The sequence below is a fragment of the Acanthopagrus latus genome, chromosome 12 (genome assembly GCF_904848185.1).
Source record: "Acanthopagrus latus isolate v.2019 chromosome 12, fAcaLat1.1, whole genome shotgun sequence".
NCBI classification, from domain to species: Eukaryota; Metazoa; Chordata; class Actinopteri; order Spariformes; family Sparidae; genus Acanthopagrus; species Acanthopagrus latus.
Genome location: NC_051050.1, coordinates 17,846,282 through 17,869,736, shown reverse-complemented (window position 1 = coordinate 17,869,736; position 23,455 = coordinate 17,846,282). Strand labels below are relative to the sequence as shown.

The window sequence follows — 23,455 nt, the reverse complement described above, 5'->3', positions numbered from 1 at the left end:
ATATTAAGGTAATGTATTTCACGTTAATGCGACTTCCTCCTCAAAACTGTCAAAAGAGCAGAAACTTAAAAAAAAAAAAAAGAAAGAAAGAAAAAGAAAAACTTCAGCAGAATTGTGTGCAATTTAGCAGTTTATTAGGCAGTTGTGTATACAAACGATTTCAACACTGTCCATTCAGATTTACACTGGTCCATCTGGTAGGGTCCCTTTACACATCAAACAAAAATAGAACAATATTTCTTTGAAGCAGTTCAAATAGACAGAATATATCTGCTAACAGTCCACTAGGACACTACTCCATCTGCTGTCAAAAAAGGTCACGGCCTCACACATTCATCTCTCCTACAATACCCATCATGAAACTCATGAGAAGTTTTGTAATCTGAACTTGCAACTGCCCTTTAAACTAAAAATGCTTTAGTTTCACAATATCTTTCCAAGACCATAGTGCGTGTTTCCTTACCATGATCACTATATTTTATAAACTCTAGTTTAAAACTGAGACATAACTGTCAAATATCAACTAAATATTTCAGTCCAAACCTGCCCCGCAAGACAGCAAAAGAAACAAGATGATCATAATTATTGTCACTTGGCAATTTTTGTCGAACAACACCTCTGAAATGTAAACTCTTTTTTACAAATGAGATATTTTGTATATAATTTTAAAGCTGTGGGCTTAACACTGGAAAACAAAGACTTCAGCAATTTCCAATACCTCATAACTAAAGTAACTAAGTGTTTGATATTACACTGAGAACATGCACGTCTTTTAAACCTGGTGTAAATGTATGAGGACAAAAATGATGATGACGCAATTAGAAACCAGTTTACGTTTTATGTTAAATTTAGTTTTTCCTTTGCCTAAATTAAAATGTGGTAACAATTACTCAGGTCTACAACAGTTTGGCAACAACATACAGTAATCAGATGTTTATTTTAAGTTTTGCATTTTAGGAGTTTTCTTTTTCTTGTTTTTTAAAGCCAACAAATAGAATAATCTTTTAATTTGAAACAAACGGACACTGACAAAATACTTTGTGGACTGTAACTCTTAAAACTGCAAAATGTGCCAATAATTCTGACCAATCAATCTTTTACTGAAATAAAAACTGATTCAACAGTACTGATAATGATAAGGCAGCCAAACAACAGACACCACTCAAAACTTTAAGACTGTGGACAGGAAATGAAGGGAGACGCATCACACTTGTGATTAAAGACAAATCAACCAGCTTTGTGAGCTTGCAAGTATCAGGTTCCGTCTTATATTTTTTTTTATCAAATATAAACCAGCTACACGGTTACGACCTCAATGCGCGTGCAAAGTTTTTATTTCTTTTATCAGAAATGCGATCTAACCGGCTGGACTGCAAGCTCACAAGTCTGATTCCGGTTCAAACATATGTAAATCTTCCTTTACGGTCAAGCTTCATGGGAATGCATGGGGCAATCAAAACAAACATTTCCAAAAAATAGCAATATTCTGGGTGTATTCACCTGCCGTTACATGTTGTCAATGCACTGCATGTAATTGCTACTACTCATTTTGGAACTGAGCTATGAGGCCTAGATGCTTGTGATGGATTGGCATTTACAAGTTGAATGTAGGCAAAAGGCATTTAACTCAGTAATCATCCTAATTCTTGATCTAAAAAAAAAAAAAAACAAACAAGAAATAGAAAATACAACAAATAAAAAGTCAAAATCAACTTGTCATTTTAATATGTGACATGTGAAAATGATATATTTCTAGATTTTGACTGTCATGGCAAAATACCTCTTAAATGGTAAAAGCAGGCTATATTTATGTGGAAAGACAATCAAGTATCAGAATAATCATGATTGAAGGAAACAAAACTGTGATATTGATTTAAAAACCAGACAGTAAAAAAAGGAATATATATGCCATCCAGCAATAGATCTTAATGCAATAAACAAAAACAAAAAAAAAATCCATTTCCAATAGAGCCAACACTGCGTCCACTTAACGCACTGATAAATATATTCACGTCTTTATATATAAAAATGTAGGGGACAGACACATTCGAACAAATTTTTACAACAAGGACAAAACCATGACAATTTAGTCTGACAACTCAGATTCTCAAAAAAAAAAAGAAAAGAAAAAAGAAACCCAAACATAAATCTGATGAAGCATTCTTTTGTCCCTGACACAAGACAGGAATACAAGGGTCATTGCACTTCTTCAAAGTCCAATGAGTGTGATGGGTACGACAACCCTAGTTATAGCCAGTGCAGCGCCCGATACATCTGCACCACTCCTCTGATCCCCACTGAGAGAAATACAAGAGCAGCAGGAAATAAAAGATACTTGTGCAAAAGTGCTTCCTGCATCCTATACGGCTGCCACCCAAATACCAAACCCTCAACATGTGGCTTCCTTCTCTGCAGGTACAAACTTGATCTTTTCCTCTGTACTGGAAAGCAGTGCTCGCTGGCTACAGCACAGAAAATTCAGTGTAATCACTTGCGCGTATATGTATAGGTGGGATGTGGACATTTTGCTATTAAATTGATCAGAAAATTGTAAAACCCCCTCCTAAATGTTGTTCTGTCCTAAGCTATTAAGTAGCTTGTCACTTCTCGTTCTTAGTAACCCCTTCCATTCCCTGCCAGCTCAATATACATCTCTTCCTCTTAGGGAACACTGACTCGCATCAGTGCCATGGAACAATCACTTCATCCTCAGCCGGGATGAGTTGAGCCATGAATCGGTTGCATGCTTATTGCTATAAAGACACTCGGAGAAGAAAAAAGGCTAGCGATTGTTTTGCAAGCTATCGTGCAAGTAGTTTAATAAGATTTGCACACATCTCAAAGAACTCAATGGTGTGGCTTCCTGGTCGAGGGATAGATGCAATGTCTCCGCCTCCCGTCGAGTCGATGGAGGAGGTCAATGACGACGCTAAAGAGCCTTCTGCAGCCTTGGTGGATTGCACAAGGCTCGACGTAGCTGGAGCATCCGCCCCATCAACATCGTTCTTAATAGTGGTGCGATAGTTTCCCACAGACCCAGAGCGGAGAGGGGTAGCAGTTCCAGATTTTGTCTCCAACATATCATCTGAATAACACAAGGCACAAAAGTTTGTTTGGTTTTTTTTGTTTTTTTTATACATTATTCTTCATTCCAGTTCAACATCTACAAACAGGATTTCTGCAGGTCTTGAAAAGTCTTAAAAAGCACTGATCAGTGTTATGAGTAGTATTTAAGCCAATACCAACCCATTATAATATGCCAGATAAGGAAAGATAACAATCCTTGGGAACAGCTTGGGACAAATTACTATACGGCTGGCAAAAATAAAGACATTCATGTACTTCATAAATAAATGTAGGCCTTACTTTCTGTATTGACATAAATATGACATAAACATGGTATAAAATGTTGTCTTGTAGAAAGTCTAACCTACCAGTTTTGAATAGTCTGAATTTCTGCACAACCTGTTTTTCAGTTTAAGGTCAAATTCACCCAGCCTTCCCTTCCTTCAAGCTATCGGTTACAACTCCTGCTGAACAGTACAAGTGTGGCTGACTTTGCTGTAGCCTGAAGTCAAATGTTTGTCTCGTACCCTTCACACAGCATGCCTGTGCTTCATGAATGGCCTATACACTTACACAACACTCTTATCTCATATCCTCCTTTGACATGCCGCTGCTCACCTACAGACTGTGTAAAGCTCAAGCCCTCAACCCCGAGTAAATCATTTACGAGGTCGGCACTGATACGGAATACTCCTGGACAGAATCCATGTAAACACTATCGAAATACAGGGAGCCGAATCCAGCTTACTTTTGAGTGTCGTGTCAATGTTAACAGGTCATTAACTTAACAAAACTGGTAAGTTTAAGATACAACTAACATTAGAGAACACATCACGTTTCTGTCTCCATTATCTTTTATATTTCAGGTTTACTGAACAAGACCTTAATTGATGACCCACTTCTCACGATTCGATTATTTTTGTAAATGGGTAATATAAGCAGTGTTTTTTTCCCAACACATCTTGTCTAATGTAATTGATAAAGTGTGATCACAACTTACCGTCTATGCTACGGAAGTCAAGGAGGTAGGTTCTACTGTCCACCTGGTAGAGTTGAAGGCTCATCTTGGTTTGCATCCCCGTGATCGGATTCTTCCTTCTCACACGTAGATAATATGGATTCACGACCTGCAGGATTGAGGGGTGAACAAACAATGACTGCATACATTTACCTCCTGAAGATCATGTTGCTTTCATCATATAATCTCTAACTTAATTACTATTTGAATATGTGACTATTTTCTCAACATGCCAAGTTTCTTCCTTACCTTCCACTCATAATCCAGCTGTTTCATGGCACGACACACTTCTGACATGATATCATTGGGTCTACTCTGACTGCGGATACCCAGGTGCCACTTGGCCCTTCTAACCCCCTGGTGCTTGGACTTCTGGGGGTTTAATTCATCTAGCGTGTGGCGAGGCCTGGGGAGCGTCTCTGCCACAAGGAAGGGTACGCGCTCAGGGTGGGGCTTGACGGTCACAGCTGAGCCAGATGAGGTCAGGTGCTGGTCGTCTAGAAAAGAGTCGGGAGGGCTGGATGCCAGGTAGAAATCCTTGGCTTCATTCATGATGCGACGATTGTCAATGATGAGGTGGTAGGCGACGGCCAGTGGATCCTGATGGTTGCGACTGTATATGCAGGCGAGGACCTCCTCCTCTGTGCACTCAAACTTCTCACATACCTCCTTCAGGGCCTCGTCGTCAATCATGTTGTTGCTGTAGGAGGGGTCCTCAGGGAACAAGTACTTGGGTAGGTCCTGCTTGAACCAATCGTCCTCTCTGTGATGGGAGAAAATGTTTTTGTAGTAAAACAAACTTAAGAGCATGAATACAAACGGATCAATAAGACTAGTTATAAACAGATGATCTGCTCTATAATCTAGACCTAAAAGACAGACTTTACATCATGCTCACCGGATCTCTTTGATAGTGGCTCTTTTCATGGGGTCCACCTGCAGCATGTGTTTAAGGAGGCTTATTACTGAAGGGTTCAGATACTGCGGGGTGAAAAAGATCCCATCGCAGATCTTCTTAAAGAGTGTTGGCACGTGGTCGTCGTCAAAGGGAAGCGTCCCACACAACAAGGCATAGAGAATGACTCCACTGCTCCAGATATCGACCTCTGGACCAGCATATAACCTGAGGATGAGGGAAAACAAATCCTGTGATCTCAAGGCGACATTTTACAAGGTTTTGCTTAACCAGCAACATAATTGGAGCATGCTTAAAATTCTGTGTCAGCATTACCTTCCCGAGATGACCTCAGGAGCAGCATAGTTTGGAGAACCACAGCTTGTTCGCAGGAACTCTCCGTCTGACATCATGTTTGATAAACCTGCACAGAATCGTACACCGTTGTATAGCGAACACATGTATTTCAAATACTCATGGATTTGAAGTGCTGTACAAATGCATCAATATTAAAAATAAATAATAATAATAATAATTAAATAAAATTGTGCAAGTTAAGACTCCTGACTGAGACACTCACCAAAATCTGCAATCTTGGCATTCATGTGTGCATCAAGCAGCACATTTTCAGGCTTGAGGTCTCGGTGCACCACCATGTGTCTGTGGCAGTAGTCTACAGCTGAAATGATCTGCTGGAACAGCCGACGACTCTCCTTCTCATCCAACTGTCAGAGCAGAAAATTATCCATGAGGTGAGATCTTCACTGAGTCAGTTAGCACATCACAGCTGACTAAGCAGCACTTCGTGTCATGTTTTGATATCTTTTGCAGGCGATGTTGGCTTTTTGGTTCACAGGCAACTGTATCTGCACAAAAAAGCTGCCAAGAACACCAAGCGCATAATGCACTCCTGTGTTCCGGTTCCCCTCACTGATCATAAAATATACAACAAGGTGGAAACAAAATTTGAGACGTCATTATACAAGACTATAAGACATTTTCCAGTATCTACCTTTCCGTTTTTGCAGATGTAGTCAAAGAGCTCGCCTCCTGAGACATATTCCATCACCATGAAGATATCTGTTGGGGTGCTAATAACCTGATACCTGCAGACATCAACACAAAGTGGAAATCAACATTCGGATATCACACTGCTCATATACACAGTAAGGATTTCTTATTTCATCATTCGTACAAAGAAAAATAGGAAAGTGTGGTATTTAATCCCCCGGATTTGGTAACTGTTAGATATTTAAAACATCAGAAGTGGCTAGAGGAAATGTTTTTGTTGCTTTATGTGTCACCAAAACAAGCACAAAACCTACAGCATACTGTATCTGCGTGGCTCCATTCCCAGTAGAAAAACAGCACAGCAACAATATAACTAAAACTAATGAACAGTAATAGACTAATAAACCATTTGACCATGTGACAGACTTTAGAAACCTGTGTTTCATTGCACCCTGTCATGCATGCCCTCTTCCTTGCCCTCAGTTCTTGAGCAGTAGTGAATAACTGCTCGTAAATTATGTTTGTGGCAGTGTCCAACCCACTTTCAACCTTAGCCAGGAGGGTCACAAAACCAACAAGGCTTTAGTGTGCAAGTCTGAAGGAAGGCAGCCGTTATATTTTTTTATTCTTTTCAAAGCCACAGAAATCCAGCAACAAAAGAAAAGCAGTTCGCACAGGTGAGATTGAGAAAACCTCTAGAGGTATACAGATGGTATCTCACCTCAACACGCATTACAAGCAAATGCATTAGTCATCTAATCCAGAATGATAAGCACAACCAACCATAGGATCAAAAAGCAAACATAAGATAGGCTGTGAAAAAACAGCAAAAACATAAAATAAAATAATCTAATGATGGTGCATGTTCATATAGCTTTGGGCATTTTAAAAACAATCGATGCCATAACAATCATTTAAATTGATCCCAGAGATTTCCCCCTTACCCATATCCATCAATGCCACAAGGCAACAAACAGCATCAATACTCAAAAGTGCAGGTACCTAATACCACTGCAGCATTAGTTATATGTCACTGATTGGGTGACCTAAGAATGCATTACTTGTTACTGCCTATGCTTTCAGTCCTTGGCTTAGTAGGAAATTCTTGCACCACAGAATCCACACAGGCACCTCCATCTATTTACACTACACTGGCCGTGTGGCTCCACTTGCACATAAGCCACATTCTCGTCAGTGATTGTCACATTCTACATCAAGCAACAGAATAAGCAAACAGGACACCTGGAATATGTCAGCAGCACAGAAACCACATTATAAACCCTGCATCCCTGCAAATACATGTTTTAAAATACCAAAAAAACAGATGCAAAGCAAGGACAATACGGAAGGGTTTAAATATTGTAATAAAATGCTTTCGTCCTTAAACACACCAGCTTTAGCCAATTCATTGTGAAACTGCCGTGTCTGTCTGAGTCTTAATGCACTAATGATTGTGGTAAACCTACGAAAACAAATGCACCTTCAAGCTAATGACCAAAGTTTGAAAAGATATTGACGGAACTGCTCATCTCATCTGTTGTTACAACATCCTGTAAAACAAGTGAAGCAGTACTGTGTAATGTTGCTCCATTTGCCTTGACTAAACATTATTCAGACGAGGCAGGCAATGCTCTGCACTCTGCCCCAGTGTTTGTGCTCCCAATCAGAGATGGGATCTCGCCGTCTCTTTCTCACACACACACACAAAACAGAGTTTACATTCTTGTGCATGCATGACATGGAGCTGGTATTTCTGGTCATCAGCCACACCTTCTGGTCAGTTTAATGACCTCCTCAATGTGGCATCTGGCCCTCCCTGCAAGATACCAGACAGGAAGTACCTTCGTATTTCACCGATGATATTTTTAGATCAGTGGCTCTATCAACAACAGTTAATGTCCCGCATTTTTGTGTCGCCGAATGGAATGTTTACTTCATGCTGGTAATGGTTACGGTCACTGCTGGATGCACCTGCGCACTGAAGCCAAAACAGCGACCTTAGTTGGCCTCTGATTAGTATCACAGTCAGTTCAGACTGGAAGTTAAACAAAGACTTATTCAAAACAACACAGTCAGATATGTCTCTGCATCATTATATGCAGATGTAGAGCTGCAAGGATTAGTCAATCATTCTAATCAAACCGAATTTATCGCTATTTTGATCATAGATTTGATTAAACTGGCTAAATTAGGCAATTATCATTATTACAGATATTCAGCAGATTAATTGATAATGAGCTGCAGATATATTCTCTCCTGTTCGAGTACAGCTGCACTTTGTGGAATAATGAGTTCTATGAATACTGTGTTCTATGAATACTGCATTTAAGAGGAAGAGGTCAACAACAGAAAACAATGATGAAACACTTTTTTCATTAAAATGAAAGGTCAACAGAGGGGATCACCAAAACAGACAAAGCCGAGGAGTTAAGGGAGAGGAGATGGGTCAGACAGATATTGTCCTAGATGGATGTATTCTAAAACACACCATTAAAGCCTGGAAATAGCTCCGTGGGTGGCATTAATGTGGCGGCAGGGGGATTATGGAGCAGCGAGCAGGGTGTAATCTAGGACTTACAGTTTAATTATGTGAGGATGCCTGAAAAGCTTGAGGTTCTGGATCTCCCTGCGGATCTTTCCCACAACGTCCAAACTGCGGATCTTCTGCCTGTTCAAGATCTTCACTGCCACTTGGTGCTTGGTCAGCTCATGTTGGCCAACTGCAGGATGAAACAAAATGAGCAAATGAGTAATACCAATTACAACACAAAATACAACCCAAAAATACAAGATATCCTCTGCCATAAAAGAGAAGACCGCACTATGCCCTACACTGTATATTTTAAGATGTAAACTGTTAACTTAACAGTACATATAAGAAGATGGTTTAATTTTGTTTACTTGAAGGTGAACATAAAATTGCTCTGTCATGGAAAATCTGTAAATAGGCCATGCAAGCAAAGCTGGGTTGATGGATTGGTGCAATGTCTGACTAGAGAGGAACTTACATATATAGTCAAGGACAAATACAGCACTTCTGAAAAGATCTTAGATTCATTCATGAAATTCCTGGGGGGAGTAGAGTTCACTAGGACCTTGCAGCAGTTTCTTTATATTTTCTTTGTTACTTTTGATAGATTGATAGATTACTTTTAAAAGTGTTGTTTTATTTATTTTTTGTCCACCAAGTTTTTAAATATATATATATATGAAAACAACTGTAAAAATCATCAAGGTTTTTGATTGATATCTGCACCCATCAAATGTCTGGAGAGCTAGTTTTGTAGACCAGATTATCTCTACAGTAATTCATTTTAATGCCGTTTTGTCATGTCATTTACAGTCAACAGAGAACTGCACTTTTTTTGCACTTTTGATGACATTTCTATTAATTGCACAGCCCCAAATATAACACAATTTAAGCAGAAAAATGGAAGGCAAGACAGAGCACTTGTGAGTTAGTAAAATCTGCTATTGATTTACCAGGTGTACTGCTAGTAAACTATTAACTAACCCTCCAGTAATCATCCATAGTCACAGAGCAAAAACTCCAGTTTACTGTGGTCCGCTCCCAAAAAATGAGTGCAGAGAGATGACTCACTAGGAATTAAGCGACTGTAAACAAAGCCTGTGTCTGTTCCGACTGTCTCTGTTTCCTGAGATGGCCTGTTTTGGTCACTTCATTTGGATATATTGTGGCTTTTTCATTTGTTCCCAGGAGACAAAAGGCAATACCTGGGAAAAGGAAAGCTACCTACAGGAAAAAAGGCTTTAGCTTTTAACCATCACGCGAGACAACACTATAGAGAAACCTGTGAAGATAACGTGAGCCAACGCAAAAACACATGATCTGAAATCCAGTAGGTGATTAGATCAATACCTGTTAGTACAAGTTAAAGCTGTATATTGACATAAAAATCGCACCGCCATCTGGACTGACAACACCGGGTGTAGATTTCACACACATTTAGTAGCATTACTTTTCAACAAAATGGCAAATAATACTCATGTAGGGATGGCAGTGTTGAGACCAAATGTACGACCAAGCTGCCGTCTTTATCTTTAATACCAAAGACACATCCGACGCTCCTCATTAATATGTACCCAGCTAGCGCTAACACCAAGACGGTTTACTTCCCGGTATCTGTCTCGACAAGCGACTTGTGGCTCTCTGGCTAGCTCACAACGCAACCGACGCTAACTGAAACATAAGTGGCTAAATAGAAGCTAATGTCATAAAACTTTCATCGAGAGCCTGTCGTCGGAAGCTGCAGCTAAGCCCCTCCAAAGACGTCACGTCTGTCATAAACAAGTTGAGCCAACTAGCAGGACAACAAGTGTGATACCTTCCTGGTGTTGCGACAAGTTAGCTTGCATAGCAGGCTACATTAGCAGCTAAGCTAACACCCCCCATTGCCACCATCTTTCAGTTGGCAGGATGCACAAGCGTCAAGACATCCAGACATACCTTTAACCTTCCCGAACGTCCCCACTCCGAGTGTGTCTCCGAGAATGTAATGTCCTATTTTAACTCTTCCTTCATGTTTCGTTTTTTCCGTCGCCATCTTCCCGCAGTGGCCTTGCTGCGGGCTTAGCTTGCTGCGGGCAGAGATGGTCTGGGCTCCGCTGTGTGCGTCTCTCTACTCCAGCGGCTCTGTTCCGTACGGCGGGTGGGAGGCGCCCCGGCTCCTGCGCGATTCGTCAGAGGCGTAGGCGACGTAGTATGGTGCATTCAAATGCTTACTGTAAACTCCTAAACCGCGGTGTGATTATCAACTTTTCATAGATTAATGTTATTTTTGCATGGGAATTATAAAGTGTATGAGGATTTTAAACGCAGAATCATATAGTGAATAGAAATAACATTTGCATTAGACATATATGCGATACTTAATTAATAGCATGAAACTAAGAAATGAATGGAACAGAATTCAACGTGAGCAAATTCAAAAAACGCATCATAAATTATTTACAGGGAAAGCCAAACAGCACTATGGAAAGTGTGGATCACCTCAGCACTATAGTGCCAGGTATGGGTCGACCTTATGGCCTCTGTCCTAGACACCAGATATGAAAATTAGACTACAACTGGTAAAATTATTGAGTTTCAAGAGAATACGATCCTGTGGTCAAACAATGTGGCTTAATTTTAAATATGTGCCACGCCCTGGCATGAACAAAAAACACAAGTCTTGTTTGCAAAGCTTCCTAAAATAAATCCATCCTGGGTTGGTCCCTAAATGTGTTGTCAAATATATGACCAATGCACTGCTGGTGATCACAGGATAACTACAGTATGTGTTAATCTCACAATTTGCCCACAAAACAATACTTTTAACAAACATAATCATGAATTTTAGTTTAAAAACTAAGATATATATTGTGCATCAGTCTATAGTGTGACAATAATGCATTTTTATTTTAAGAATCAGAATGAGAAATCCTTTAATGTCCTGCAGATGGGGAAATTTGTTTGTCTCAGCAGCCAAATGACAGAATATTTCAAAAGTCAAAACCAATAGCCAAAATGAACAGTATAATCAAAAAGGTAAGGTAAGTGTTCCGTCTTATATTTGCACTAATCAGATTTATTGTCCTTTTTTTTGTTTGAGGGTTTGGTCACAAATCCATTCAAAGGTGTTTGTCAATTATATTTTCATTCTAAATGAGAAAGGTTTTTTGTTTACATAAATCGGAGATGTCCAGAATGAAACAGGAAACCTGTGTTGGGGATTGCTTAACTGCATTTGTATGTTGTACAAACGCCATGCAAATGGCTAAAACGAATGCCAGAAATGAATCTTGATCTTGATCAGTAACTCTCTTTTCATCGTATGATTGTGTTGTGTTCGTTGTGTTATGTAAATCCTTCCCCCCATACCACTCGATTTTGCAGCCTGGTGGTTATGAAATGCCTTCTTAAGCTCTTTTTCATATATTTTGCCCTGTCACGCTATTCTATTTTGAGGGAACTATTCAGGAGCTGGACAGGAAAAACATTAGGTAGGATTAAGAGAAGTAAGGAGACTCATCTACCTCCAGAGACAGAGATTTGCACCACTTTAATATTCATGAGAAACAGGGTATTAAGGAAATTCTGGTTAATAAAGTTATCACATGGAAATAAAAGACAGAAACAAGGTAACAATTATAGAATATATGACTGCTGATGTTACAATTAAAGCTGTTTCTCAGGACAGTCTACTGTCTCATTTTTTAAGTGGATGTCTTGCTGAGATAAAACCTGAAAGTCCAGATCTTCACTGATGATTGTGAACAAGCTGAAGTCCTCGTGCGTTCCCTTGCAGATGATGTGACTCTGCTTCACAATGATGTGACTTGACTTTTGAACAGAGCCACTTTTACTGTATCTCACGACCTGCAGAGTGCGAATCATCATAGACACGTTGTGAATAACAATCAGCTCGACAGGATTTGAAGCTGCACAGTGACAGTGATGGATAACCAAACACTCGCTGAGGGTCTCAAATCGTTTCCAGAGTACAATGAGGCGCAACTTCACAGGCCTCAAGAGACCCCTTAAATAACTGTAAAAAATCGTTTTCTTTCTCTCAAACCCAAAGTATAACTCAGAGTACAGGCTGAACAAAAAGTGGTTTCACTCTGTCATTGAGCGATTAGTAAAGAAAGAGTAGCTGGTGAACAGTTACCATGACTCCCCAGAGAAGTCTAGGGGGAATTAACATTTAGTAAAGACCTGGTGACACTCTGTGTACATTTGTGTGTGTGTGTGTGTGTGTGTGTGTGTGTGTGTGTGTGTGTGTGTGTGTGTGTGTGTGTGTGTGTGTGTGTGTGTGTGTGTGTGTGTGTGCTCACTGAGGTCAAATATATCAAACATTTATTTTTTCATACATAGTTTCTTTATGTGAGGGCACAAGAGATCCTTGGGAAGTTTATATTAATTGCTAAAAGTCATGTTTGTTTATTTAGCTTTATGTCCGTAGGTTTCATGTGGACAAAGGCAAATATGCAAACATATGTAAATATCTGTCCATAAATTTGTTCCCAGGTCCAGGTCTTATCAGAAATCTACCTAAAGGTGATCCGCTCACCCAGAGTCGTCTCAGTGTCGACATCTTGTGGTTGTTTTTCAATGTTGCAATCATGCTGCAACTGTTGAATATTGGGTTTCTTCTCAGTCCGTTTGCCTATGTGGATGAAACTCACAAAAAATGACAAATATCTTCTGTAAATAAATCTAAAACCCACATGTTCAAATTCAATGTATGAATTCATTTACAAAATAGACGTAGAATAGTTTATTTGCCAGTATTCCAGAAAAAACAGGATTCAGAAATATGGATATTCAAATGCAGGTACTGGGATACCAAATGTATTAGTAAGCAAGACTTAAGTGAAGGTAAGCATTTTTTTTTTTTTTTTTTTTTTTTACAAGATCATTACAAGAACTAGGTACAAACATTTAAACAGAAATGCCAAGGACTGAAACAAACACACAACAAATATGAAAAAGAGAACAAAATATGAAAACAAAAAAACATATAAAAATATATATCATGGAAACAACAGTGTGCAAGTTTGTGCCCATTTTCAAAAGAAATATACTTATTTTATTGTGCTTATACTTTATTCCATATCAAATATTTGTGAACCTGAAAATCCTGTGTCACAACTTCCGCTTCAGGCTTGTTCTACGGAAGTGGCTTTTGCGCATGCGCGATCCTTATTCCAGAGACTTCGCACCAAGGGTTCTTAAAACACATAAGAAATATCGTGTCTACGGCTATCTTACGTGTCAGCAGTGGTAATTCGTGATCTGCGGAGGTGAGAAATATCTCTCAGTTAAAGACCCGTCGCTTTAAAAAATAATGTTTTGCCAGCGGCTGTCTATGATTCTTCACAGACTATCTGTTATGTTCACCGCCGAGTGAGGGCAGGGAGCTAGCAATCAGTTAGCTAGCAGTCAGTTAGCTAACGTTAGCAGTCAGTGTGATGACGCCGTGATCATAGTGTTTGTCGATCAGTAACAAGACGAGTTAACAGCACACAGAAGTGCCAGGAAGGAAGGGTCCCCAGCAGGGCACCGGTTAACTCAACACCCAGCCTCTCTTCTGCTTCTTCTAAGATATTTAAACATTAGCGGATTAAAACTAATACTGACAGATCGCAGGTGACATACACCACTGCCCTGTGAGCTGGTGGAGGAGGCAGACATGTGCTTAATAAACTGAGATGGAGAATAGACTTTATCAGACACATTTCGAATACTGAGACCTGAATATAACTTGTTTTTACTTCTGCTGTGCTGTCGCCCCTCTGTGACGCTCTGTCGCCATTACAGTCAGCTGATCTGAATCCAAACATCACTGATGAATGACCATTTGGACAGTTGACACTACTCAAATCCCCTTTATTATTCATTATCCTCCTGTGGTGGTCTAAATGCACATTTTTTTCTCTTGTGGATGGCTAATTGGCTCTGTTGCTTTTGCCCTGAAGTTATCCATGGCATGAAAGCAGAAATCATTTACAATGTAAGGAGGTGAAGTTAGTTTTTAGATTGGATGTTGGACAGACAAACACACACCTCATAGCCAAACTTTTCAAATTAATTAAATATCTACCTTAAAGCTCATGAGGTTGCCTTTATATAAATGCTGGAAAAGCTTTACCCCCCTGTGGTCACTGAGATAATGACTATTTTTGCTTCCTTCTCTTCATCAGCTTCATCACTCTTGACGTGCTGTCCAAGCCACAGTCATGGTCTGCATTCCCTGTATTGTGATTCCTGTCCTGTTGTGGGTCTACAAGAGGTTCCTGGAGCCTTACCTCTATCCGTTCATTTCACCCATCATCAATACATTCTGGACCAAAAAGGCAGTCCAGGAAACTGGTGACCAAAAAGCTAGTGAAAAGAGTAATGGCACTTGCAAGGTAAGTTAATGGTTAAGGGATAATGATTTTGTCATTACAGTTGATAAACGTCTTTTATTTGCTTGTATAGGGCTTGGTGATAATTTAAATCTTCTGATACTGTGGACGTTTTGTTCTCATATTTGACATAACATTCGGCTTTGTTGAAGTTGAGTTTCAGTAGACCCTGCTCATATCGAATACAGGTGGTAGTTTTGAGCCCCTACATGATTGTTAATAACGGGATGTTTTTATTTCATTTTGTATTTATTTTCAGGCTGACAGCAATGGGGAAGTCACAGCCAATGGATCTACTATAGCAGCAGATAAGAAGACAGATTGACGGCTCCAAATGTTTATAATAATGCATCTAAAACCGTGTAAATATTCCATTGATATAATATAGAGAAACTATCGAATAATTTATCAGTCCTCTTTAAATGGGATGGTTTTTATACCCTTCCATATAATGTGTATCTTATTTTTTTTTTCATTATTTACTCTAACTTTAGAAAATTGTTAATTGTTGACACATTTTTCTTGTAAATCATTAATTATTACATGCATTTACTGTGTAGAATATTCTGTCACAATGGGAAAGTTTTTTAAGTCAAATGTGCAACTTAATTAATGAATAAAAGAAAAGCATATTTATCGCTCCATGCCTTATGGTTTATTTATTATGTTTTTGTTTTGTGGTATTTTAAACAACATGGATATGAAAGCAATATCATCCCTGTGTTAATCTAGGTCAGAAATCACAAGAAATGCTGCTTTCTGCTTTATTTTGCTTTAAGGAGTTTGTCAGGGTGGAAAAGGAGGACAAAAGATAGTCAGATCAGCAGCCCCTCCTCTCTTGTCCTTACTTTTATATCCTCGGCCGTGAAGTTTCTCCTGTCTCCAAGTCTATATTTGGTTCACTAATTAGAACATCATGAGCCAAATTCAAAGCCCATCTTGTTTGCGTCTCACATCACTATTTGTCATCATACACAGGTACAGTCAGATGCACATGACCACAGCTTGCTCTGCAAGTTGACAAGTTTCCTGTGGGTTTGCTTCTAGTAGCATTAGGCAGTTGGTGAAAAGCTGCACGCATTGGTCTATATTGATGTAAGCTAATTTGTTAATTTGAATTGAACCATTGCAAACTTAGGTGAGGTAAGTTCATCAGTTTGTGTCGCTGCCATGATTAAAGATGGACATACTTACTAAATTAAAGGATTACTAAAATTTTAGAGATAAAGTGTGTTTACAGGTCTTGAGGAGTATTACTTAATGTGTGATAAAAAGTAGTATAAAGCCTTCTGTGGCTCCAGAGGAAGCTACACGTAATCTAATAGGCTGTGTTCTCTGATGTCACTCAGTGGCTAAGTGGCATTGTAGGTAACGTACACACCTGCTTTGGAAAAGGAAGAAGATTGCATGGAACAAAAAAGGCAATGCCTCTGGTTCTGCTGTGCTGTTTTAAATCATTTGTTTTAAAAAGGTCCACAATAAGTCCAACAGTGTTGTAGAAGAGCGGTGCGTGACCACTGGACTGCTTTTAAAACTGGGTACCTGCATTACCCACAATGCAAGTGCCTGAGTGACATAATTGGAGGCAATTTATTAGATTGCGCACAGCTTCTTCTGGAACCACATATAGGAGCCTTTATATGTATATGCTATAATGTAGTAATACCAAAGACCTGTAAACACACGAATGTTTAAAACTGGTGATTACCCTTTAAGTTGTTGAAATATACCCCTCAACAAGGATAAGGAGACGAAAAGGCTGTGTGTGTGTGTGTGTGTGTGTGTGTGTGTGTGTGTGTGTGTGTGTGTGTTTATATATATATATATATATATATATATATATATATATATATATATATGTGTGTGTGTATATATATATATATATATATATATATATATGTGTGTGTATATATATATATATATGTGTGTGTGTGTGTGTGTGTATATATATATATATATATATATATATATAGAGAGAGAGAGAGAGAGAGAGAGAGAGAGAGTATGCTGACTTTTCATTTAAAAGTGAATATATGATTGTTATGATGGCATTTAGATGGCATTTAGCATAGCAGGGCCTTAAATGAGTACATCCCAAGAAGGTTACTAAATGTTCCATGACTTAAAGGTGTAGTATGTAGTTTTGGGGAAAACACTTTAATCAGAAAAGATAAATATCTTTATGGACTGATTAGTTTTATAAATCAGTTTTACACCATTTTATACTGTTTTACTTTGTTTATATTTGGCAGACCCTCAAACAGTGTTTTGGGGACCTTATTTTCCTCTGAGAACAGCTTGTTTTTGCAGTATTGGAATTTATTTCATTTTTATTATCTCATCAGTTTTGTAATTGTTAAAATTCTCCATTTGAATTTGTTCTTGAAAAACTACACAGTGCTCCTGAGAATTTAAAGCTTAGACCAGGTACTTGTGGATCTATTGACCCTATTTCTATCTGCAACGTCACCAACGTACTCAACGCCCCTACGTCGTCATCACGCAAGGGGTGGCGACGTGGAAAACATGGTGGACAGGAGTATGTAGAGTGATCAGAATTGTCTCGAATTCCACAGAATTTCACGTTTTCGCCTAAGTAAGTGACACTTGACGAACAAAGTGGACCCAGCTCCTGTTGTGTGTGAAAAACAGCCGCCGTTTAAAGGTCCTGGGAGCCGAGACAGCCGCGGAAACTGCGAGAAGCATTTATGACAGGTAAGCCGAGCGGTCAGCTGATATCAAACAAGCAGTGGACGTTAGCTGCTTTTCTGGAGAGTCAGTTATGAACCACACATTCAACCGGACACGGTCACGAGTCTGTAAATTATCTAGCCAAGGCTTCGTGCTAATCTGGGACTGCCTGTGTACCGTGTTGACACTGAAACGTGCCGAGGCTCAGGGCATTTTTTTGCACCTACACTTGGGTGAGCTAGCAAGTTGGTCAACTGAAACAGCAGATATATCATGAGCTACAGATGCAGGACATGGCAGACTGAATCTGGGCACCAAATGCTGTAACGTTAACGGAAAGCTCACCAGTAATCAGTCTTCTCATCAGTGATGTGAACTACGTATTATGTTTTTGGTGGCATGTGTATCCCCGTCTTAACTCATATGTGTGTGTGCCTGTCATGTATTAACATGAGGCACAAACTGTCCTCTGCCAGTTCACCTGGGCAAGTGTTGACTGGCAGGCTGCACCTGTGTGTCAAAGGTGTGTCTTTTCAAGAAAACAGAACGCGTCCTGGTTCCTGATGTGACATCCTGTAGTGAACTTGGCCTCTCTCATGAATGCATGTATTGGAACCGGTGAGGATGAATCTGTTTCGCTTACATGTAATTGCTGAAATTGGGTGTTTAAATAGAAATGTATGGAAAGGTAACAATAGAGATGGGTGTTGTCACTGGAGGTGTCTCAATATTGATCGACATCATCATTACTGTGATATTAATAAAAGGAAATATTGATAAATGTCTGTTGATGTCTGTTGATGACTTGGACTGTTTTGTACTATGGAATGTTGCTAGCCTTGAATATGTTCGCTTACAGTCTTATTGATGTTTGCGCTATGAATTATTCACAGTGCTGAGCTCTCCTCTTATTATGCACTGCCCTGAGATGTGTCTGTCCTCTTTATTATTGTCCTACTTGTTTGTCCTATATGTTTGGTATCACTCAGTTTCCCCACTGGGTGATTAATCAAGTACTTTGTGACATTTCCTATCGTCTCATCTTGAAAATAATGTCTGAATAATCCAGCTTCCGTCCAAGATGTTCGGCCTTGTGCATCTCTTGTTTATGTGTTGCCTTTTCATTAGCAATCGAGTAGCTGATAGTGATAAAATTAATGCATTAGACTTATATAGTGTTTCGTAGATGCTTTATAAAGGGAACAAAAGGGAACAACTAAACAAGAAAAGAACAGTAATCCACCATTTCTGTACATATTGCGATAATATCATTATCATGAGTTTGTTTAGCCACATTAATCAAGTTATGAAAATCTGGTATCGTGACAGCCCTAGTTATCACAGTACTGGATCTTCTAACCGCAATACAATACCTTGAAAAATATCGATATTTAACACTTTCTTTGATACCACAGGGAATTTGATTCAACATTGAAATGGTAGATTTTCATGAAAACAAGATGCAGCGTCAGTTAGTAGCAGAGAAGAGCAGAAAGACTGTACTTAACATTTAAGATCAGAAAGAAACATTTGTTTTTTTCTCTTCAGTTTAGTCCTCTAAAAATAGTGTATGCCAACTTTCTGTCAAAGTGAAACTAGATGGTGTATTGATACTGCAGAAAACGAGTATTGAAATCATTTTGAATGTTCAGAATAGATATGTATCTTTATATATCAACATTTTTGATGAGTAGAGGTCCACATTATTAGTCCCAGTTGTAGCTTGCCTTCCTTTATTGTTTATCGACTCCTTACACACACCTGAGAGCTCCGCTGTTACTGATTGATCTGTGTCATTGATTAGCGAATTTGATTTAAAGGTAATGTTTAATCTGAACTGAGAGAAGTCAAACTCTGAGTTCCTGATGAATAAAAAATAGTGTTGCTAATTAGCCCTTCTGTCTTGGAGAACAGTAACTGTCAGAAGTACTGTGTGTTGAGGTGATTATTAATCTTTGTGATGGCATTCCTTCTGTTCCAGGATTTGGCATATGCCTGGTGAAAAAACAGTGAAGAGTGGTGAGTCTGGCTGAGCGGAGCCAGTAGAGATGGGTGCCAACACTAGCCAGGTCAGCGACCTGTCTGATAACCCCAGCCTCAAGGCTCTTGTGGGCACGGAGTCCATATCAGAGAATGACCCTTTCTGGAACCAGCTCATCTCCTTCACATTCATCAGTCCCACCAGCAGGTATACAAACACACACAAAGGATAATTTATTACAGATAATGACGATGTGTGCTAGTATGTTGCAGGTTAGCACTTTGAAAACAATCACTGATAACAAAAATATTTGCTAGTTGCAGCTCTCGATTTAATCCTTATTTGTCCACCAAGAGGCCAGACAGGAATGGAAAGAAATTGGAGGTGAAACGACTTTAGCAAAAATCTCCTGAAATATAGACTTGAGGGGGCTTGGAGGAAAATATATCACCTGTAGGATACGTTGTGTAAGTTGTCTTTAAAAATGTAGGTAACAGCAAACCATGACTGACTCTAGTCTTAACTTTCTGAATATTCATTAGCGTTTGACAAGTTTCTCCAAGCGTCTATACACCAACAGGCACAACCTTCCATTAAAAAAGTCCTTTAAGAGTCCTAGCCAGGATCTAACATTCCCCTGTAGACAGGATGTTTGCAGAGCTCCTGTCAGCCGCAATCCCACATTATTACCCTTCCGCTTGGCTGGGAATAGATTAACTAGTTAACACTTAGCCCCTTTGTAAATAGTGCTGAGAAGACACCACATTCCTTACTGTAGCTGGTTTGTGACCAATGTTAAATATTCATCCAGTAGGGGCGTTTCATTCATTCATCAATGTAACCGAGTCGCGAGTTGTTAACAGAGCTTGTGTGTACCAGTCCAGCTAATTTTTTGGTATGCTTTCTTCACCCGTCTTCTCCAGCTCTTCAACGCATGTTATATAGTTTAACACAAGCCCAAGCAGACAACTAAATCTGCCCACAAGAGCCTCTAATTTACAGCTCACTAATCAACATGTTCTCACTCTTTGTTTTTTGTTTTTTTGTTTTTTGTTCAAGTCAGTTAACAAGCTGCTGTATGTACCTGCATCTTTACCATACTGACTTTAGAGTAGACTCAATGTTCTCACCTAAGAAAAAGCATAAAAGTGTATTTCCCAAAATGTTGGAACTATTCCTTTAACATCTTAATGTGACCCAGCTGGTCCTCCCAGTTCTGCACAGTTCAGGCCTGATCACAAATAGTTTGTGGCTTCACAGTACTGTCCAAAGGGCAGTGAATGATAGATTTTTTACTGTTAAAAATTAACGGTGCTCACCTGAAACAAAACGCAGAGCACAAACATCTCATGATGGCACATTTATATAGCTTTATATTTTCTGGTCTGTGTCACTGCAGGTGCGAGCTATATGAATGTTGTTAGTGTGTGATTATAATAACTATCGGCTCCTCTGAACCATTTTCCCTTGCATGTATTTTATGCTTCTCCTTTTCTCTCTAATTTTCTTCTACTCTGTTTTTACTTTAAAACAGTGGAGACTCCAAATTACTAGAAGAGGCTGTCATCCCCCTGGCAAAGATCCTCAGTAAGTTGCCTATCATGTTGATATGCTTCATCTGTGTCTTTTACTGGTCAATACCTGGGTCACAAAATGTATTTCATCATAGATTTAAATAAAACAATAAACTTTTTATTTCCCTCTTCCTTCTTTTCATGCCAGTCTGATGATTCCATCATGCAGTGCCACTGATACGTTCTCTCCCCCTCTTTTTTTTCCCTCCAAGTTGAAAATAATCCCAGATCGGGGAATTTTGGCGCCCTTGTGAGAATTTTCTTGGGAAGAACCAAAGAGCTGAAAATCTCTACAGAATGCCAAGAGTGAGTATGGGAACCTCAGAGGAGAGCATGAACTCTGATGTCAGTAATGATAGGCCGTGTGCATGTCAGTGTTCACTGTGCGGGAGTGCAGGCCAGTTATTGTTTCGATCGCAGGCAGTCAGGGGATCCTTGTGCTTTTTACACGGGAGAAACGCTGAAGTGGTTGTAGTTTCCCATGAGAAAGCTGCTGAGGTATAACCATCAACACATGTGGCTTTTTTCTGCTCTTGCTGCCAAGCTGCATTTCCACAGAGATTGACCCTGCCCAAGTCACCAAATGCTTCGGGCGGGAACTCTTCATTCTCTATTAAACATCATTATAGGTTGGCGCTATCTCTCCCCATCCACTCCCATCTACTTTTCTCACATTTCGAAACATATTCCGTCACATAAACAAAACATTTTCTGGGTCTGACATAATTGGTATGTCCAAATAGGCAATTTGTGGGACTGATTAGACACCTCCGTGTTAGCGTTTAGTGGTTGTGAAACATTGTGGCTTGCACTGGATGGTTCCAATCATTTCTTGTTTCCCCTTCATTTGTTTCTCACCAGTCTTGTCCCAATCTGTTCTGTCATATGTGAATAAATAGTAACATTCAGTATCATTACATTCTATCGTCAGGGCCACAATATTCAATATTTGTGTTCTTGGTTGTCAAAGGGAAAGTTGCAGTCATGAGAACTGACTTGTAATTTTCAATTACCCAAAACAAAAATACCACAAAAGTTATTAACTTTAAACTTTCTGCATAATCACTCAAAGGGTTGAACTTCACATGCATGGAACAAGAGCTGTGTAATTCATGCCAGCACAATATTATATTAATAAAAAGACTACATTTTCGGCCAAATGTCATTACTTTAAAGCACCCAATATTACATTAAACACAACACATTCCTGAAAAACATTTGCAGTCAGCCAAGCTTTCTTTGGTAAATCTAGGACATAGACCAACAGCACATAGCGAGCCCCCTCACATCATTAACTTCCATCACGGTTTTCTGTTTGACCTCGAACGTGATGTCCTGTTTTTGTTGTTTCTCTTCTGCAGTCAGCTGTTTATCTGGCAGGCCCACAACGCACTGTTCATGATTCGCTGCCTGCTCAAGGTGTTCATCAGGGAGATGAGTGAGGAGGAGCTGCACTTACAGTTCTCCTACCAGGAGAGGGCGCCAGGCTCCTGTGGAGGTGAGCTCTGTCACACTTTCATTCGAAAAGGGAGGCATGCCAAAGGGAGATTAAAGTGATGCCACAAATTACCGAAAGAAGTTGGCTTCACAGGATACACTGGAACTGATTTTGTGGCACTTGCAGCTGTGATGTATGAGGCAAAATGAAAATGATTTTAGTCGCTTTAGAGCCTTTTTACACTCAACACAAAACTCCACATCATCTGCTGAGAAATGTTATGAACAACATCCTTGAAAGTGTGTGGCTCCCTGTACACTCATACGGTGTAAGTTATTACAGTCTAGTCACAAGGGTCAAGTGTGTAATACTTCCCCTCATACCTAAAGAGAGATAAGAAATCAGCTTTTTAATTCAGCTCAAATACCCCTGGCTACTGACCTGGATCAGCTGTCTCTGAGAGACTCCATTTAAAAAAAAAAAAAAAAAAAAAAATTCTGAATCTGCATCCACTGACTGCACATCTGTTTTTGGCCTCAAACATGAGCCCTGTTTGAGTCCTAAATAGATACTTAACAAATCCATCTTGATGACCTTGATACTTCTAATTGATATGCAGTAACACCTTTTTGGAGCTCATAGGGACAATAATAGGAAAGCAAGACATTTTCAGCTCCTAACAGGCCTCAGGTTATCTGCTGTGTTAGATGGTTGTTGTTCAAATATCTTCAAAATGACACTGTGCTAATTACAGATTGTTTAAAGTTGTAAAGAGAAGACGATCCAGGGTTTCTGCAGATCTTGCAAAGTCTTAAAAAGCATTGAGAACAGTGTCCACAAACGATGCCATACTTTAAAATAAAATAAT

General features: G+C 39.4%; 3 protein-coding genes across 3 annotated transcripts in view; 2 read left to right on the top strand and 1 right to left on the bottom strand.

Annotated features, from left to right (window-relative positions):
• Positions 1–112: 112 nt before the first annotated feature.
• prkaa1 (protein kinase, AMP-activated, alpha 1 catalytic subunit) lies at positions 113–10,672 on the bottom strand. The gene is made up of 9 exons (XM_037117494.1): positions 10,459–10,672; positions 8,569–8,710; positions 5,992–6,085; positions 5,560–5,704; positions 5,316–5,403; positions 4,983–5,207; positions 4,334–4,847; positions 4,067–4,193; positions 113–3,085 (listed from the first exon to the last, which is right to left on the bottom strand). Exons 1-9 carry the CDS (start codon positions 10,553–10,555, stop codon positions 2,802–2,804), a joined length of 1,716 nt encoding a protein of 571 aa, XP_036973389.1. The 5' UTR covers positions 10,556–10,672; the 3' UTR covers positions 113–2,801.
• A 2,965-nt stretch (positions 10,673–13,637) lies between these two features.
• On the top strand, positions 13,638–15,547 carry LOC119030048 (UPF0729 protein C18orf32 homolog). The gene is made up of 3 exons (XM_037117370.1): positions 13,638–13,796; positions 14,697–14,906; positions 15,163–15,547. The coding sequence occupies exons 2-3, from the start codon at positions 14,733–14,735 to the stop codon at positions 15,226–15,228; spliced, it is 240 nt and encodes a 79-aa protein (XP_036973265.1). The 5' UTR covers positions 13,638–13,796; positions 14,697–14,732; the 3' UTR covers positions 15,229–15,547.
• Positions 15,548–17,400: 1,853 nt separating this feature from the next.
• Positions 17,401–23,455, top strand: part of dym (dymeclin) — a 54,512-nt gene continuing 48,457 nt past the window's right edge. Inside the window, exons 1-5 of the mRNA XM_037117710.1 lie at positions 17,401–17,618; positions 19,576–19,782; positions 21,110–21,162; positions 21,362–21,455; positions 22,511–22,647. Coding sequence (XP_036973605.1) covers positions 19,643–19,782; positions 21,110–21,162; positions 21,362–21,455; positions 22,511–22,647 — 424 coding nt within the window. The 5' untranslated portion in view covers positions 17,401–17,618; positions 19,576–19,642. The remainder of the gene's footprint in view (positions 17,619–19,575; positions 19,783–21,109; positions 21,163–21,361; positions 21,456–22,510; positions 22,648–23,455) is intronic.

What these genes read in the sequence shown, in the direction of transcription:
- LOC119030048 (XM_037117370.1), top strand. Translation starts at nt 14,733, where the DNA reads ATGGTCTGCATTCCCTGTATTGTGATTCCTGTCCTGTTGTGGGTCTAC. An exon ending in AGAGTAATGGCACTTGCAAG is followed by an intron (nt 14,907 to 15,162) that starts GTAAGTTAATGG and finishes ATTTATTTTCAG; the next exon opens with GCTGACAGCAATGGGGAAGT.
- prkaa1 (XM_037117494.1), bottom strand. Translation starts at nt 10,555, where the DNA reads ATGGCGACGGAAAAAACGAAACATGAAGGAAGAGTTAAAATAGGACAT. An exon ending in GACGTTCGGGAAGGTTAAAG is followed by an intron (nt 8,711 to 10,458) that starts GTATGTCTGGAT and finishes TTCATCCTGCAG; the next exon opens with TTGGCCAACATGAGCTGACC. An exon ending in GCCACTATCAAAGAGATCCG is followed by an intron (nt 4,848 to 4,982) that starts GTGAGCATGATG and finishes CTCCCATCACAG; the next exon opens with AGAGGACGATTGGTTCAAGC.